Source organism: Xiphophorus hellerii, chromosome 11 (genome assembly GCF_003331165.1).
Source record: "Xiphophorus hellerii strain 12219 chromosome 11, Xiphophorus_hellerii-4.1, whole genome shotgun sequence".
NCBI classification, from domain to species: domain Eukaryota; kingdom Metazoa; phylum Chordata; class Actinopteri; order Cyprinodontiformes; family Poeciliidae; genus Xiphophorus; species Xiphophorus hellerii.
In genome coordinates, this window is record NC_045682.1 from 22,828,648 (window position 1) to 22,847,092 (window position 18,445).

At 36.2% G+C, this 18,445-nt stretch overlaps 2 protein-coding genes and 1 long non-coding RNA gene across 5 annotated transcripts; all 3 read right to left on the minus strand.

The window, feature by feature from the left end:
• Positions 1-58: 58 nt before the first annotated feature.
• Positions 59-2,480, minus strand: LOC116728026 (uncharacterized). The gene is made up of 2 exons (XR_004340926.1): positions 830-2,480; positions 59-190 (listed from the first exon to the last, which is right to left on the minus strand). It is a non-coding gene; the product is annotated as an uncharacterized LOC116728026 (long non-coding RNA).
• A 727-nt stretch (positions 2,481-3,207) lies between these two features.
• On the minus strand, positions 3,208-10,064 carry LOC116728023 (UDP-glucuronosyltransferase 2C1-like). Its single transcript, XM_032575743.1, has 4 exons — positions 9,906-10,064; positions 9,452-9,747; positions 6,990-7,703; positions 3,208-5,633 (listed from the first exon to the last, which is right to left on the minus strand). The coding sequence occupies exons 2-4, from the start codon at positions 9,740-9,742 to the stop codon at positions 5,052-5,054; spliced, it is 1,587 nt and encodes a 528-aa protein (XP_032431634.1). The 5' UTR covers positions 9,743-9,747; positions 9,906-10,064; the 3' UTR covers positions 3,208-5,051.
• Positions 10,065-10,883: 819 nt separating this feature from the next.
• On the minus strand, positions 10,884-15,458 carry LOC116728024 (UDP-glucuronosyltransferase 1-2-like). 3 transcript variants are annotated; one of them, XM_032575744.1, is made up of 5 exons: positions 15,250-15,458; positions 14,425-14,492; positions 13,930-14,210; positions 13,120-13,836; positions 10,884-12,019 (listed from the first exon to the last, which is right to left on the minus strand). In XM_032575744.1, the coding sequence occupies exons 2-5, from the start codon at positions 14,426-14,428 to the stop codon at positions 11,438-11,440; spliced, it is 1,584 nt and encodes a 527-aa protein (XP_032431635.1). In that variant the 5' UTR covers positions 14,429-14,492; positions 15,250-15,458; the 3' UTR covers positions 10,884-11,437. The 3 variants fall into 3 exon arrangements, with proteins under 3 accessions (XP_032431635.1, XP_032431636.1, XP_032431637.1); XM_032575745.1 differs by lacking the exon at positions 15,250-15,458 and having other exon boundaries at positions 13,930-14,144; positions 14,425-14,511; XM_032575746.1 differs by lacking the exons at positions 14,425-14,492; positions 15,250-15,458 and having other exon boundaries at positions 13,914-13,995.
• Between the last annotated feature and the right edge of the window lie 2,987 nt (positions 15,459-18,445).

An 18,445-nucleotide genomic window follows, 5' to 3' on the forward strand; every position in this document is an offset into this window, starting at 1 on the left:
AAGAATGTTTCAGTTACCAGTGCTTTAAAAAATACCAGTGGTTAGAGCATTTACTTACTGTGGATTTATTTATTTAAATTTTTGGGTCAATGTTATAATTGCTGTTAAATGATGTCAATGTTGTTTTAAAAGTTATTTGTGAAATGGAATTAGTTTATAGAGCCGGTCATCTGGGAATATATTTGGAATTCTATGTTTTAATGACTTGATCCTTCTGTAGTAAGTCCGATTAGTAACCTAAACTGCTTTTTTTTTCTTTTGTACCCCTCCAGGGGGTCTTTTGTGGGCTCTAGTGTCCCTTATATTAAAGTAGGCTGACAGGAAAGGGGAAGGAGAGAGGGGAAGACATGCGACAGCCACATGTCTTCCCCTCCACCACGGCACGCCCAGTAACCTAAACTGCTTATAGGAAACATGATTAACTTTTCAGAACTTGATAGCAAAAAGCTTTATATCATCAACTTCTAGCTGATGCATAATTAAATGGGGTAGGCCACGGCCACTTCAGTCTGAACATTTCTCTATCATAATAAATGCTTCTTTGACTAAATTTATATTTCAAAATGGATTATGTAGCTGATTTTGAAAACTTCATATTTTCATCACTGTGTTTATAAATTAAGGGTGAATTATAATGATTGCTAAAATGGGCATGATCACTGAAAAAAAGTATCAAATCTGATAACTAAATTTCAGGAAAAATACTAAAAATGTTATTGGTTGAATTTTACATGACATCATTTGGTAACTTATAATTTATGGCTCGCCACGAAGTTTCTTGTACTTTGTAAACAGTACGTGCATAACTGAAGCTATGAGTATAATCAACATTTTACCTGTGCATTAAACATTTTATCAGATTAATCACACTTTAGTGCTGCAATTAATCACAATCACTATGCCTAATTTTGTGAGCTTCAATTAGAAATATGCATGCAGTTATGGTTATCGCAGGAATGGTGCCTTGGTCAAGCCCCTCCTTCTGATGAACTCCAACCAATTAAAATACTAGCAGTTATTTGATTTCTATTTCTTGAGTGCTCTACACCTTGATCATGTAGCCCATGTCAAATAATGCCACTATTTGCACATTTTTAAAAATTGTTTAAGAAAATGTTTTATCGTGTGGTGTCTGTCTCCAACCCAGACAACAATATGCCTGAAGAATTACTACATTAGCTTTATTGCGTAAAAGATTTATAATCACATAAATCCTGGAGCAAAATACATGACATACCTCCAGTTACACAGAATTGTCGATCCACAATTGTCTTTGCAACTATCCCAATCACACCATAAACATGTAACCATAATGAAGAAATGTCGCACATCCTAGCCAAAACAAACTTACGCCAAAATTAATCTCATGGGTTTCATCTAAAGGACGTATTTAAATTGTTCTGTAAGTGGAGAGAGGGGCCATTATGTCATTCTATTTTATAGGAACAGAGAGCAAAACTACCAAGTAAATCTGGAACCTGGAAGTCTGGCCATTATATGTTGTTTTTGCTCACCCTGTGTAACCCCATGTTTATTCTTAAAAACCTCACCAGCAACCCATTGCATTTTTATAAGAATTTCACTATTCACAGCAGTGACAAGTGCCATCTTAATGAGAGAGCATTATGACAGGTGTCTCATCTCTGTAACAATATCATATATACTTCTAAATAAATAGCTACACATGTAATATACATGATACTGAGTGCAATTTCCATTCGAAGAAATGTATTGGGGTTTTCTTTATTTTTTACTACCACACGGTACATGAGTGTGCAGTATGCATTGTGGCTCCCCAGTTCTCAGAGACATTGCAATCCGTCTCCCAGAATCTGATCCAAAGATTTCATACATTCTTTTTCTCCAAGTGCAATTCCAGACAACTATGCTGTTTGTTCTTCAACTCTAAATTAAAACCAGCCAACCATAGCGGCAAATCAAAAATTTATGGAGCTTGAGGGGAGTCTCTGATGAGACAAGAGCAAAGTCCCATCCAGATTTACTTTGTGATTGATGAACTGTGACTGAAAAGGATTTCCAAATGACCTCAAATGCACGACTTGTGTAAATCGAAGACAGGGGGATTAATTTAATGTGTTTGGTCAAAAGAGATCAAGAAACACACCCCATCATGCTTGATGCAAATAAACTAGATATATACATAAAAAGACCATAATGACAATTATTTATAATTCTGCTTAAATCCACTGATTAAAGATTTCTAATTACTTTTTAATTTCCTAATTACTTATGAATAACTAACGTATACGAGTCTTTGAAAATATTGTACTATTCCTAGTAGTGTTAAAAACATGAAAAACAAAAAAATGTGTGCAATGTTATAAAAATCAGCAAAAGAAAAAAAATCATATTTTTCTTTTGCTATCTTTTTTTTCCAAGATAATACAAAGCTTAATGGATTGAATTTCACTTAAGAAGATTGGCCAAAAGTTTATCAATATAGTCACCCCAAGAGAGAGCAGTTAAAGTTACTACATACAGTATGTAGAGTGGATCCCATTGTGTGTTTGAGAGCAAAATTTGTCTGGGAAAATGTTCCCATTACTCAACTATGTTGATGTTTTCCAACTCTGAGCAGACAGCAACATCTGCCTACACAAAATCTATAGAACAGTCTTTATTGTGCAGATGAGTGAAACCATTTGTGCCTCTGGCAAGTATTTGTTCATAGAGAAAAGGGAATGTGATCTATTGTATGTCTGTAGAGAGAATGATATCATGCCTTGGAGAAGCCCTTTGGGAACTTCAAGTCGGATGGTGTTTGTGTGAAGCTCCTCATCAACACATAATCTAAAAAAGATTCGGAATTTTATTTTCATTAGATAAAGTTGCTCATGTTTATATGGTAAGGTTAAAGAAAAGGGATGAGTCTTCATCAGAACATACACAGTAGAGGTGAAGTAATAAAGTTTGGCTTTGGTAATTAGTCATTAGCAAAACGATAGGTTGAACCTATCGTTTTGCTAATGACAATGCATGTCAAAATAAACTGGGCATACCCTTCTGGACAGAGTAAAGCCCTCTCAAAGACTTCTAAAAACTTGCATTGACACAATTGGTCCAAGAAGGTGTTTTAGTTTCATAAGATGAGATTGTCTGACAAAGGTATACTTTTAGTGCGTAGATAATAAATGCATGTTCAGCTATTAAATCTAATCTGAAATAGATCAAACCATACACTCTTGATTCCACTATTGCATGATTTATTGAAAAAAGATGAACTGCAAACTTAAAAAGTTTGAGTAAATCCAAGTACATCCCATGATCCCTGTATACAGAATATGTAAACAATTCTCATTTAAAAGGAGTGAGCTTTATTTATTTTTTTGTTTCCATTATTGTAATATGAAGTTAGCATAAATATAGGTAAACTTAAAACACATGTTCAGGCTTTCTGAATTGAATAAAAATGTAAATATTCCACTTTAATTTTATTGTTTTATAATATGACAAAGTTAAAGCTTTCTTAACTTTGTCATTGTTTTCTGATTACAGCCAGAAATTTAGAGATATTATTTGAAACAAAAGGCAGTGGATTATTGTGAAAAACAGAGTTTTAAAGTAGTAAAGTACACCCAAGGTTATAGCTTTAATGTAATAGAATATGACAAAGTTAAACACGCATGAATACTATCAACAGGTTGTATATATGGTTTTTCCCCCATTTAACATAACATTTCTTGTTTGGTGATTATATCCCTTCAACATTCACACAGTAGTAAGTGAGTGTAGTTTTTTTTCATTCAGAGCTCTCAAGAGAAAAGCTTTCAACACAGAAACATGATCTCATTACACTACAATGACAGAAAATATGTTCCAAGTCAACTGGAACAAGGCAGAGACAGGAAAAGAGCCAGAGCCGAGAACAGGCTGAGTGAGGCAGATTAGGACGAACCAGATAAGGACTGTATGCTTCCTTTTACACTTAGTCTGATTTGTTCTGTGTAAACTTAGGCTAATCCTGCTATAGATGTCAGTCTTTTGGTTATGTGGAGAGCTTTTCTTCAAACTACAATATATAATGTTGTATTAGGAGAATGATATGTAAATTATTCACCAAAAGCAGAAGAGATGTTAACATTTTAAACTGACCTGCATCTAACATCAAAGCCACAATTAGAATCTGAAAAGTGTAGCTTGCAATACTATTTAGTCACCATTACTCCTATGCTCCTAATTGAAATCCAATGCAACCAACTGTTTTCAGAAATTACCTAAGTAAAAAGACAACTGAGTAATTTATTTTCAGTAAACACACCAAGCTGTTAAATAAAGGCCTCAAAGATTTGCTAGAGAACAATGGTGAACAAACAGCACACACAAATCGTGTCACTTTAACACATTTCCTGATTTCAATCACAGAAATGTATACAAGTACTCTACTGTCCAGCAAGTTGGAAAGGAAAAGTAGCCAAAATGATTATACATACCCTTTAAAGTAGACTGTAATTTAGAACTTGTATTTTATTTTTTTAAAACCTAAAGAGATTGAGAGACAGCTTTTAGCCAAGAAATTCAAATCACTTTGTGTTAAAAGTATTGTTGACTAGTTGAGAAACTGTCATAAATCTATGGATAGCAACATAGAATTTCATTCTCCTGAATTGTCTAGTGGCGTTTTCACATCAGTCGAATTTTCAAACAAATCTTAAAAGTACAACATGGCAAACCCACTTTAAATCATTTTTTACATGTGCAAAAATTAGGTCAAAATTAGGTTCTATCAGGTACTGTATGTACTCCAGACAACATCAGTAAAATAAGAACTCCCCGTCGGGTTTCCTGCCATCTGTGTATCATAGTTGGAATCAAACATCCAACTTTTACAAGTAATGAGGATCAGTGACAAGCAGAACATTATCACTGGTTTATTCTTACTAAACCAGTGAGATCATAATTCCTTGATAGATGTTTCATTTAGAAAATGCTCTTTATGTTGGCACTGGGGGGCATTGTAAAAGAGATAATGCATTTGTCCAAATAAAGCAATTTTGGACAATTCATATATTTTCAAGCAAGGTTGACTCAAGTTAATTCTGTTTGGTTTTTGTTCTTTTCTTTGTACAGCAAAGAAATTTTGCAATGGCAAAAATAGAAAAGAGGGGCAAAGTTACTGTTGTCACCAAGAAAATTAGAACATCTAAACAATAGTATGAGTACCAAGGCATCCCATAAGCCTCTGTGCGCAAGTGAGGGGCTCCTTTGTGGCGCATCACATACTCTACCCAGAAAGTAGCCTGATCCATGGGTGGCATCTGCTGATCTCTGTGCAAGCTTGAAAGTCTTTGCATGTTTTCCCGGTAGCTGACTTTGTGGAGCAGTTCTTTAATAGTCTTCTCAAACGTGTGACCATTTACATCAGCTAGTTGAATAATCTTTGCTGCTCCTCTTTTCTGTAGACGTAGAAGGTTGTCATATTGGTCAAAGAACAAGGGTATGCCAAGCACAGGGACTCCAAAGTAAATGGCTTCCTGGACTCCATTTGTTCCTCCGTGAGCGACGAAGACTTTGATCTGCGGGTGGCCGAGGAGGTCCTTTTGTGGCATCCAGTCCACTATTAGAGTGTTGTTGCCCAAAGTAGAGGGATGCTCCCCTTTGTGCCTCCAAATCACCTGTTAATAAAAGGCACAAACAATGTAAATGTTTAGTGAAGGCCAAAATTTGCACAATACAAGTGTAGCATGGCTAATGTTGTAATCTTCATGGCAATAATATAGAAATATAAAACCTATTAATATTGTTTGGATGAAACTTAAATCAAAATCAGCAAAGTAATTTTAAATATTTTTTTTCTTTTTACAACACAACATAATCTATAGCCATGTCTGGAATACCCAGGCAGGGAGCACCATGTGGATGATGGTACTTAATGTTTTCTGGGTTTGCAATGTCTAATTGTTGTACATATGACATTTCAGGATAACAAAGACTTTTAAAAAAAAAATAAAATACAACAAATGCAAATGTGACTGTAGAAAAAGATGGTAGGAGTTTTGCTATGAATATTTTCTAGGCAGACAACAGTGGGGAGATCTCTGGGAATAAATATATAAGGAGGACAGACCAATGAGTTCATCACAGTTATTGTTTGTGAGCATGAAGTTGATCTTGTAAGACCGAGCTTTCTTTAAGAGTAGTTTTTACTGTAAGTATTTTCTGATAGGACAAAATGTCTACTGATAGCTATAGATCCTTTTCAATCCGTAACTGCTATTGGAACAAAATATTTTCTCTATGTCAGAGCCAAACAAATATGAGAGAAACTGTGGTCTTAGTGTGTATCAGGATTTTAAATTTCTCCTTATCAAAGTATTTGTTGTAAGTGACATTTTATGGCTAAACTGTACTGTATGTTGCAGATGGAAATCTACACGTAAATGGAGATATAAAGTCTAATACAAGTGTCCTCAGTAGAAAACTGAAGGAGCTGGCAACTCCTAATCCTTTTTCCTTGTGAAAAAGGATTAGATTTTCACAAGTACAACATAGATGGGAGTCTGGAAAATAGAGAAATGGCCACTGCATAATTTTAAAAAAAATGCAAGTTAGTTTTTAAACCAGTTTTGATGACACAGTTGTTGGATAGGGCATGCTAACAATTGCCCTTGCAAAACAGTGCAGCAATTCTTATCACAACTGGAGAAAAATTATGGAATATAGAATTTGTATTTTTTGGCAAAATGGTCATTCATCATCGTACTGAATTACAACAAAAAGCTTTTAAATTATTGGGTAGGAGCTAGTTTGCCTGTGTTTGCTAGTGGCACAAAACAATGCTCTCATATAGCATTCCTCCTGATTTCCTTCTTGTCACTGGTATAAATCTCTGTATGAAACTTCACACTCAATCTTGATCAGAAGAATTTATTATTAAGTATCTGGTGTCTGCTTTTATGGACATTTTCCATGACCTGATCCTGAAACAACTCAAAACCTAAACCTAAATATGAAAAAGATTATTTTTTTACCTTTTGGGGCATTTTGGCAAAAACACTGGCAATTTCATCCGAAACCTCTTTGGGTAAAGCATTGACCAAAGTTCCCAGAGTCATGATGATGACTCCATGTTCTCCAGCACTTTGAACAAACTCCTCCAGTTCCGCTGGTAGAGGCTGTGCAGGTTTGCACTGGAACCCTCCAATGTAGACAACATTTGGCATTGTTGGCCGAGGAAACTCAAACACAAAATCTGACCTAAACAACCAAACGTCAGCACCTTGAAGCAGTGAGACAATGTCACACCCACCTTCAATGTATTTATTGCACAAATTATCATAGATGGGGCCCACAAGAAACTTTTCCTGGAACTGTATTATACTATAGAAAAAAAAGTTTTTCACCCTCTGGATAAAATCCATTTTGTCAGTAAAGCCAGATCCAGGCACTGGGATGTAAGAGAGGGGTGAAGGTGCCAAAATAAAGTGACCTTCTCCACTTGTAATCCAGCGAACATTAAGGACTAAAGGCAGTTTAAGATATTTAGCTAACACAGGACCTGGACCCATGGCTGGATCAGCAAGAACCAAATCATATTGGGAATCTTTTAGGTTTTTGACCAAAGTTGGATTCTGAAAAATCTGAATTGTAGCATCACACCACAACAAATGGGCTTGAGTAATCATAGAAAGGAAATCCTTGGTGAGCTTCAAGAAAGTCAAAAGAGAAGCCCCTTCTCGCTGTGCCTAAAGAAAATTGTGAAACAGAAAAAAGTGGTTAAAAGCATGACTTCATGAAACACATTTAAGAACAAAAAGTCTAGATTTGCCAATTCAAATGCAAGGTTCATGTGAAATAAATATTGTGATGATAAAACTAAGGACCTAACCATTAAAACATTTCAACCGTTAATGTGGCACATTATATCCTCTGCAATTTAAATGAAATACAAGCTAATCTAGAGTGAGAAATATAACAAATGACTTGCAACAACTTGATAGCAAACATATCCAAACCCCCTGTGCTTTTAATGGGTTGTAACCATTGTTTAATTTAATTGGAGCATTCTGTCTATTTTTATACGTATCTGGCATTAATTATAGAAAATTTGAAAAAACTGTTATGTTTCTTTCAGATTGTCTGAATTGATACCTGAGTTGACAAATTCAGGTGTCCAAGCAGGATTTTCTTGACACTTTTTTGTTTAAAGTTTTAAACTAAAGAAATTTAGTTTGCAGGGAGGTTGCAAAGCCTAAATGATGCATAAGTATTGGTTGAAATAAAGGTACAAAAACAAGATTAGTGATGCTGAATGTTTCTTTGTAAATTCTGTGTGCTGATTGATATGTATTACATTGTTATTTTTGTATTTCAGTCGGTCATATTTGTACTTTTGCTTACATTTGTTCTTTGTTGGCTGCAAAACAAATTTTGCCTTGGAAAAAGTTCATCTTGCCCTTGATAATTAATTTAAAAAACTAGATGGAAAGTTATCAGAAAGATTCAAAAACCTTATTGCAAGATTAGAATCAGCAGATGTGTCTGTTTAGTATTGAAATTTTTCAACTTGACAACAGTCTCTAGTATTTTTAACATGTCTAAGCTAAGGAGTAAGACTAAAATAATATTTCTCTTTAAAAGAAAACATCTTGAGCTGGAAAAAACTCTCTTGGTCTTGTGAAATATTTTGTTATAGTCATATGAAACCTAACTTGGGTTTTCGGTCACAATTCCAAAAGAAAGATTACTGCAAACATACTGTGCATAATGAAAACAACATAAATCCACAGTGAAAAGATGGTGTCTACATCATGGTCTGTGGTCATATTTCTCTTCAGATGGCGCTAGATTTATCTGAAGGTGGATAAAATCATGAACAGTTCTTTCTTGGAATGATCTTCAAAGGATCCAGACTTTAACCTGATAGAAAATCTATGAGGGCTCACACAAAGGGCTGTGAACAAGGGATACCCTTGATAATCTGACAGATTTGGAGAACATTTGCAAATACTGGCAACTTAGCTTGGCAAATACTACCAAGTCAAGACAGGAGATGCTGACAGATTTGCACCAGCATATGCTCAAACTGGACCAAAATGTGATTCAACATATCAGTAATTGTGGAATATTTGATTTTTCTCCTCCTTCAACATATGTTTGTTTTTCAGTTAAATTGCACAAGATGCATTTCCTTGTAAAACCAGAAAGCTCTGAAATGATTGATCAAGCTTTCATTTCTTTATGTCACAATACCTTAGTATTGTATTTCCCAACCCTGGTCCTCAAGGCACATTTCCCTGCATGTTTTAGATGTTTCCCTGATTTAAGACACCTGATTCAGATGACTGCAGTTCAACAAAAGCTTGTTAATCAGCCATCAATTGAAATCATGTGTGCTTGAAGCACATGAAGAACATCTAAATCATTTCAGGGCAGTGTGCCTTGAGGACCAGGGTTGGGAAACACTGCATGCAGTATATACATAAACACATACCCTCATATGCTCCTGTAGATATATGTCAAAAAAGTTCTCTAAAGCTTCATCCATTTCAATGGTGATGGATGTGTAGAGGGGGGATTTTTCTGGAATGTACCAGCTGGTAGAAGACCTAATCACACTGATGTTGTGTCCTCTGGAATGAAGTTCTTCCAGTAGTATTTTCATATTAATCCAGTGGCTGCCATCCACAGGGAACACCAATATGTTTCCCCCATCACAGTGTGATGTCAGCAGGATTAGGTGTAAGGACAGTGTGATTATACCGGAGAAACAAGTCAGAGCCATGGATCCTACAATGTCACAAACAGAAATAAATGTATTTCATTAGTGTAGATACAAATCAAGTCTGGACAAAAGACTACAGCTAAAATTTATTTAAAATGACTAGAACAGTATAAGTTATAATATACTCAGTTTCCAATTTCAGATGGTTTCTTAATTTACTTACCTAATGTTGGTAAAGACTATGACCGTCCGAAGTACCCACACTGACAGCTTGTTCAAGATAAACCAGTAGGTATTTGAGTTCAAACTCCAGATTCAGAGACGATCTGTTCTTTCGCTAGTAAATAAGGCACGTACAGTTCATGCATAAGTTAAGCAAGAACAGTGGTTTCATCATAGTGAAACAATGACCTCTTTCATAACTGTATTAGAGTGGGTTATGTAAGATTAGGCTTCAGAAGCAAAAGTGTAGAAGAAAGAAACAATCATTTCATAGTTGAACCAGGGAGTTATTTTAAACCAGACTTTAAATAGCGTGATTAATTATTGATTATATTGAATACACTGGAGATTTCATGCATGTTTGAGAAATCCTTGGTTCTCCGGTGACTGCCATTTGGGGGTGCCAAACGTTTGCTCATACAAAGCGCTGTCTATTTACCCACATCTCCACTCTTGGTGCTGCAGTTTGCTATCGCGCTTTCTCTCCACATTGCGCACCTCCTCCGAACAGCTCCTCCAAACTAGGGGCAGCAACAATTATCAAACACCTGGTGCATAGCTGCACCTGCTGAGATTATCATACAAACTACTCCTTAGTCCGTCGCTCCTAAGATTGGCTGTAAACGGCATCATGGAGGAGCATTGTTTTGATGACGTTTTGAAGAAGGAGTGTTAGAAAGTGGAGCTTCTTAAAGACATGGAGGCCAATTTCAAGGTGTCATGTTGATATCCAGAGTCAAATTTATTTGAACTTATATCTACATAATTTTTATACCAACTGAAGTTAACATAATTACTTGATTGTGTAGAAGATGGCAATATGTGATTTGAAATGTATAAAACATCCCCTAAGAGAAACATAATATAAGGCTCCATTAATGCTGAGCTGGTTCTCAGTGGATTAGCACTTTTACACTTTGTGATGTTATTGTCAAGATTGGGGAAGGCGGAGATAGGGAAGAGCCAAAATGCAAACAGCAACATGGCATAGTGAAAATTTATTTAAACTTAAAAACTTGACATGGACATGAGTGTTTAATCAACTAACAGACATAAAAATGCACAAGAATCCTGCAAATCCTCCGAAGATAAGACTAAAACCTAAAAAACGTGAGACAGATGAAGAGGATTACTGATCAGGTAACGGATTATCTAAATTAACAGGGAGAATGCTGAGCTGAGGAACTAAACAGGAGTAGCAAACTAGAGAGACTACAAAAATTAAAGCTAACAGGAAATAAAACTTGACATCTTAAGGATAACAAAACTTGCTCAGCTAGAACATAGCAAGACTGATGTTTAGGGAAAATGATGATGATCAAGGCTAGAACAGAAGACAAAGGAGAATAGAATAACAATGATTAAAGACAAGACCAGGCGTGAGAACAAGGTAAGAGAGTAATTGAATCAAAAATAATCTAATTTAAGTAAAAGATGACAATCTAAACACAAACGGAAAATAACCTAGAGAAACAAACATGACACAGGGACAACTGTGAACCCAAACCCACAGACAAATAAGTTTAATGCAAATCAGCTTTGTTTATATTTTCTGTTCTTTCTTTTGCAAAATAAAAATCTAAAAACAGCAAAAACAGAGAAGAATACCACAGCTACAGAAGTCATCAAAAGGAGCAGTACATCTAAGCAATGATATGAGTACCAAGGCATCCTGTAAGCCTTTGTGCGGAGGTGAGGAGCCCCTTTGTGGCGTATCACATACTCTATCCAGAAAGTGGCCTGATCCATGGGGGGCATTGGCTGATCTTGGTGTAAACGTGACAGTCTCTGAATATTTTCCTTGTAGCTGTCTTTATGGAGCACTTCCTTAACAGCTCTCTCAAAGCTGTGACCATTAACTTCATGGAGCTGAATAATCTTTGCTGCTCCTCTTTTCTGTAGACGTAGGAGGTTGTCGTACTGGTCAAAGAACAAGGGTATGCCAAGCACAGGGACTCCAAAGTAAATGGCTTCCTGGACTCCATTTGTTCCTCCATGAGCTATGAAGACTTTTATTTGTGGGTGGCCAAGTAGATCCTTCTGTGGCATCCAATCCATCATTAGAGTGTTGTTGCCCAGAGTAGAGGGACGCTTTCCTCTGTGCTTCCAAATCACCTGATTCAAAATGGACAAATCAAAAACATATGTATATATTTACTATTCGTATTTTAACCTGAACAGCAGTTGTCTTCTAAAATAATCCCTTTTGTGGTTCCTTGGCTGTGCTAATTGGTTTCTTCAGTTAAAATAATAGTGTTGTTGTCATCTTAATGCTATTTTTTTCTAAGCCAAATTATTCCTTTCCTCAGTTTAATCAATAGTCCCTTTGAGATCATATTTTTATTTTTATTTTTTACCACAATCCTCCCTTTACAGAACAAATTATTTTACCACATTTTAATCTGGCAGGTACATTGGAGTGTAAATGTTTTTTAAAGAATACTGTTTGGACTGTTGAAACAAATTTATATTCATATGCTACAAAATAATATCTATTTTCTAAACTTTGAGAAATATGCTAGTTTTCTTCAGTGTGATTATAAATTCAGCAGGAGGGGTTTCATGTCAGTGCATGTTCAGGAGCAGATCGCAGATTCCTTGCTGGGGCTCCTGTTGTTTCAAAATCTGTCAGTTCAGAAAGATCTGAAAATTGGAGTATCCATGACAACTCCCACAGGCCATTTTCAGTTACCAACTAGGAACTGAGCAGCCACGAAGGTAAATCATAGTCCTACCCATCTGACTTAGCTTTGAATCATTACTAGGAAAGGGTTTTATCTACAATAGATGTTGATAAAACCCTGATCTATGTTGATCACCAACATAGATCAGCAACCAATCATCTATTGGTTATGGAGACTTTGTACCATCATAAATTAGCGCTACTCCATCTGAACTATGAAGTTGCTCTTCAAGGTTTTTGTTTAGAATCACAACATTGAAAATGGATCAAGAGGGAAAGACATTGTTTTGAATTGTTGTGGTTTTCATTGTGACATTTGGTCATCACGTCTTCTGTAATAATAATTCAGTCCACTCCATTTATCATTTAGATCACAATTGAGAAAATTCTGTTTTGTTCTTTCAGCTCAGACCACTTTATGGCTCTTTGATTACCAAATAAGAAGCATCATATTTAGGACTAAGGATTCTGAGTGATACAGGAATATAAAGATGTGATAATTAGAAATGTTACATAGAGAAAGTGAATGTACCTTTTGGGGCATCTCAGCAAAGACACTGGCAATCTCATTCACAATGTCTTCTGGTAAAGTGTTAACCAAAGTTCCCAGAGTCATGATGATGACTCCATGCTCCCCAGCACTCTGAACAAACTCCTCCAGGTCCGCTGGTAGAGGCTGTGCAGGTTTACACTGGAACCCTCCAATGTAAACAACATTTGGCATTGTTGGCCGAGGAAAATCAAATACAAAATCTGACCTGAATAGCCAAATATCCGCATCTTGAAGCAGTGAGACAATGTCACACCCACCCTCAATGTATTTATCACACATGGCGTCATAAATAGGTCCCACCACAAATTTTTGCTGGAATAATATGATACTGTAGAAAAAAATGTTTTGGATTCTCTGGATGAAATCCATTTTGTCTGTTAGACCAGGTCCTGGGCTCACTGGGATATAAGAGAGTGGTGAGGGAGCCAGCACAAAATGACCTTCTCCACTAGTAATCCAACGAACGTTGAGGACTAATGGCAGTTTAAGATATTTAGCTAACACAACACCTGGTCCTATTCCTGGATCAGTAAGAACCAGATCATACTGGGATTCTATTAAGCTTTTTATCAACTTTGGATTTTCCATGATTCTTGATGCAGCATCACACCAAAGGGTATGTCCCACAGAAACAAAGGACATAAACTTCTTTGTGAGCTTGAAGAACGTTATCAGTGAGGACCCTTCTCGGTGCACCTGAAATAAAAATGAATAAAACTTTAATAACTTTCTGTACAGTTAGTACAAAACCGCACATTGGATCCAACACATACATTTATAATCATTTACCCGCAGTTGGTATTGTATAAAATCAGCAAAGAAGTCTTTCACATCTCTGTCCATTTCAACTGTGATGGATGTGTAGAGGGGGGATTTTTCTGGGATATACCAGCTGGTGGAAGCCCTAATCACACTGATGTTGTGACCCTTGGCATGAAGTTCTTCTAGAAGAATTTCCATATTGATCCAGTGGCTGCCATCCAGAGGATACACCAAAATATTCCCTGCATCGCAGTGTGATATGAAGAAAATCTGAAACAGGCTGAAGACTACTAAGAATCCACCCGCTCCTAAAATGCATAAGAAACATTCTTCAGTGATTTCTCAGGAAATGTATAACCAGAAACTAAAATATTGACCAATGTATAACAAATTTAATACAAATTGAATAAGCGTGGCAATAGGTTATATCACATCTTATTGAAAATGTATAATTTCACACCACAAACAGAAAGAGAGTAAAACCCCTAACACAAGACAATGATCATAGTGACATTTACTCACCCATATTGAAGTAAGTTAATATTAGCCTGACTTGCAAGCAGACTGACTGTCCATCTCCTGTAGGAGACCTTTGAGCACAAACACCAATAAAAGAGATAAAAACCGTCACAAGGTAAATGAGTTACAAGTACTGTAGTACACATATTACAAGAAGCTGCCTTAAATTCTTCGAAATTAAATGAATATACCATACTACAACCAATTTATTATTATTGGAAACCAAAAAAAAATTTTTGTTTTACAACATAATGGAGAAATTAATACTTACTTTACTATGTGTTTTTGCTTTCATAATTGGGAATAGTTAGGGATGAAACATTTTGGAAATTAACATTTATAGCTTACATTGTTGGATTTGTGTTTAAAATTAGTTTTATTTTTTATGCGTTTGCATTACAAACAGGCAGACCTTTCAATATTTGGCTTCTTGGTGGCTATTCTAGGTAAAGGAAAAAGAAATTTCATAAATGTCTTTTAGATATCTAACTGTAGAATATTTTGGAAATTAAATTATAATAAAGAAATCTGTAACCAATAAATGACAGCACACCATATAAAAGACAGATTCTATAATGTTAAAACCATAATTACACTTTACACATGCAAATAATTCAATTTAATCAATAATTTTAGTGTATTTTGTTTCAGTTTTTGATTCCATCTTCTTCTGCAAACAGAAATAGAAAAGCAGCAAAAGCAGAGAAGAGGAAAACAGGTACATAAGTCATCAAAAAGAGTAGTACATCTAAGCAATGATATGAGTACCACAGTATCCTGTAAGCCTCTGTGCGGAGGTGAGGAGCCCCTTTGTAGCGTATCACATACTCTATCCAGAAAGAGGCCTGATCAGCTGATCTTGGTGTAAACGTGACAGTCTCTGCATATTTTCCTTGTAGCTGTCTTTATGGAGCACTTCCTTAACAGCTCTCTCAAAGCTGTGACCATTAACTTCATGGAGCTGAATAATCTTTGCTGCTCCTCTTTTCTGTAGACGTAGAAGGTTGTCATACTGGTCAAAGAACAAGGGTATGCCAAGCACAGGGACTTCAAAGTAAATGGACTCCATTTGTTCCTCCATGAGCTATGAAGACTTTTATTTGTGGGTGGCCAAGTAGATCTTTCTGTGGCATCCAGTCCATCATTAGTGTGTTGTTGCCGCCGAGAGCAGAGGGATGCTTTCCTCTGTGCTTCCAAATCACCTGATTCAAAATGACGAGCAAATGAATGTAAGACATTTGCATAATTTCAGAATCAGAAAGAATAGCAATGTCTTTGATCCATAATGAAGCAGGTGCTTCTCCAACACGGTGCCCCATAGTTCACTGAGTTTGTTATAAATTGTTCAGAATTACTCCCTGTCCTCAATTGTATCAGTGAATATTTGAACTAAGTGCTCAGATGGATTTCATTTTCATGAAATTCAAACCAGACATTGGTAGCAATCCAGCAATTTTAAACTCACAAAGAAATCAAAACAATTCACCCCATAAATTTTGTGAAGTAATTTGGAAGAAGCACAGGGAATGCCAATTGCTTTTGCCCAATAGAATTATTTAATGCTTACCTAAAAAGGTTTTATTTGTCATGACTGCTTCAAATTGTATCCTCTATCTTATAACTTGTGGGCACATTTTATATTGATTCTGAGCTTCGGTTCTTTTGGTATATTCAGTCAGCATGATTGACTAAGCTGTGGAACCCTTTCAATTGCAATTATTTTGTTTTGGCTGCAGCTAGTCCAAAACACTGTTGCTCATCTTTTAACAGGTGCCAGAAGGTATGACCATCATCCCGGTTTTAGCAGATTTACTGTTATATTTTTATTGTGATATTCTGGGGGAAGGTTATTGGAAAAGTAAACTGTGCAAATAGCTCAAATTCTATGCCTTATACGGTATAATGAGTTTTTTCACAGTCCGAAACTTTGCTAAAAAGAATTCAAGAAAATATTTTACCTTTTGGGGCATCTCAGCAAAGTCACTGGCAATATCTTCCACAACCTCTTCTGGAAAATTATTCACCAAAGTTCCCAGAGTCATGATGATGACTCCATGCTCTCCAGCATTCTGACCAAACTCCTCCAGGTCTGCTGGTAGAGGCTGTGCAGATTTGCACTGGAACCCTCCAATGTATACAACAGGAGGAAATTAAAATACAATATCTGACCTGAATAGCCAAATATCTGCATCTTGAAGCAGTGAGACAATGTTGCATCCACCCTCAATGTATTTATCACACATAGCACAGATGTCAAACTCCAGTCCTCAAGGACTGGTGTCCTGCAGTTTTTAGATGTGCCACAGGTACAAAACGCTGGAATGAAATGGCTTAATTACCTGCTCCTTGTGTAGATCAGTTCTCCAGAGCCTTGTTAATGACCTAATTATTCTATTCAGGTGTGGTGCAGCAGAGGCACATCTAAAAGTTGTAGGACACCGGCCCTTGAGCACTGGAGTTTGACACCCCTGACACATAGCACCATAAATAGGTCCCACCACAAATTTATGCTGAAATAATATGATACTATAGAAAAAAATGTTTCGGATTCTCTGGATGAAATCCATTTTGTCTGTTAGACCGAGTCCTGGGATCACTGGGATATAAGAGATTGGTGAGGGAGCCAGCACAAAATGACCTTCTCCACTAGTAATCCAGCGAACATTGAGGACTAATGGCAGTTTAAGATATTTAGCTAACACAACACCTGGTCCTATTCCTGGATCAGTAAGTACCAGATCATACTGTGATTCTATTAAGCTTTTTATCAACTTTGGATTTTCCATGATTCTCGATGCAGCATCACACCAAAGGGTATGTCCCACAGAAACAAAGGACATAAACTTCTTTGTGAGCTTGAAGAACGTTATCAGTGAGGACCCTTCTCGGTGCACCTGAAATAAAAATGAATAAAACTTTTATAGCGCAATACAGGGACCCATACTGGATCCAACACATACATTTATAATCACATACACACACTTGGTCTTGTATGACCTCATCAAAGAAGTAATTCACATCTGTCCATTTCAACTGTGATGGATGTATAGAGAGGGCATTTTCCTGGGATATACCAGCTGGTTGAGCCCCTGATGTTGTGACCCTTGACATTCAGTTCTTCTGACAGGATCTTCATATAAATCTAGTGGCTGCCATCTTGAGGATACACCAATATATTCCCCGTGTCACAGTGGGATGTGAAGAAAATCTCAAACAAGCTGAAGACTACTAAAATTCCACCCAAATGATACAAAGGCATGACTCCTAAAATGCATGAGAAGCATTCCTCTGTGAAAGGTGTAACCAGGAACTGAGATATTTACCAACTTAAAACAAATTTATTTCAAACTGAATAGGTATGGAAATGGGTTATATAATATCTTATTGAAAATGCATAATTTCACACAACCAAAATAAACACACAGTAATGATAGTGACATTTACTCAGCCATAGTGAAGTAAGCTAATATTAGTCGAACTTGCATGCAGACTGACTGTCCATCTCCTGTAGGAGACCTTTGAGTGCAAGCACCAATAAAAAAGATAAAAACCGTCACAAGTAGTACACACACACACTACAACCTTTAAATTCTTTGAAATTAAATTAATATACTGTACTATAGCCAATTTATTAGTATTGGAATCCAAGCCAAAATTTTGTTTTACACCCTAGAATTTAATACTTAAAACTTTACAATGTGTTTTTGCGTTCATAATTGGAAACAGTTAGGATTATAAGTGGGGAAACAGGGATGTTTGGATGGTAAACAATTTGAAAATGTAAACTTACAGCATACATTGTTGGATTTATGATTTAAATTGGTTTTATTATTATACATCGTGCATTACATTTTGCATTATAATTTTTATCAGACAAATAGACGTAAGTGTCAAAAAGAGCACCTCTCATGTCTACACTTGCTAAAAAAAAAAAAAAAAAAAATTCTCTCTGTGGTTACAGACTAAGTAACCTGTTGTGTGTATGTAGGCGTGTGCGTGCGTGGGTGGGTGTGTGTGTGTGTGC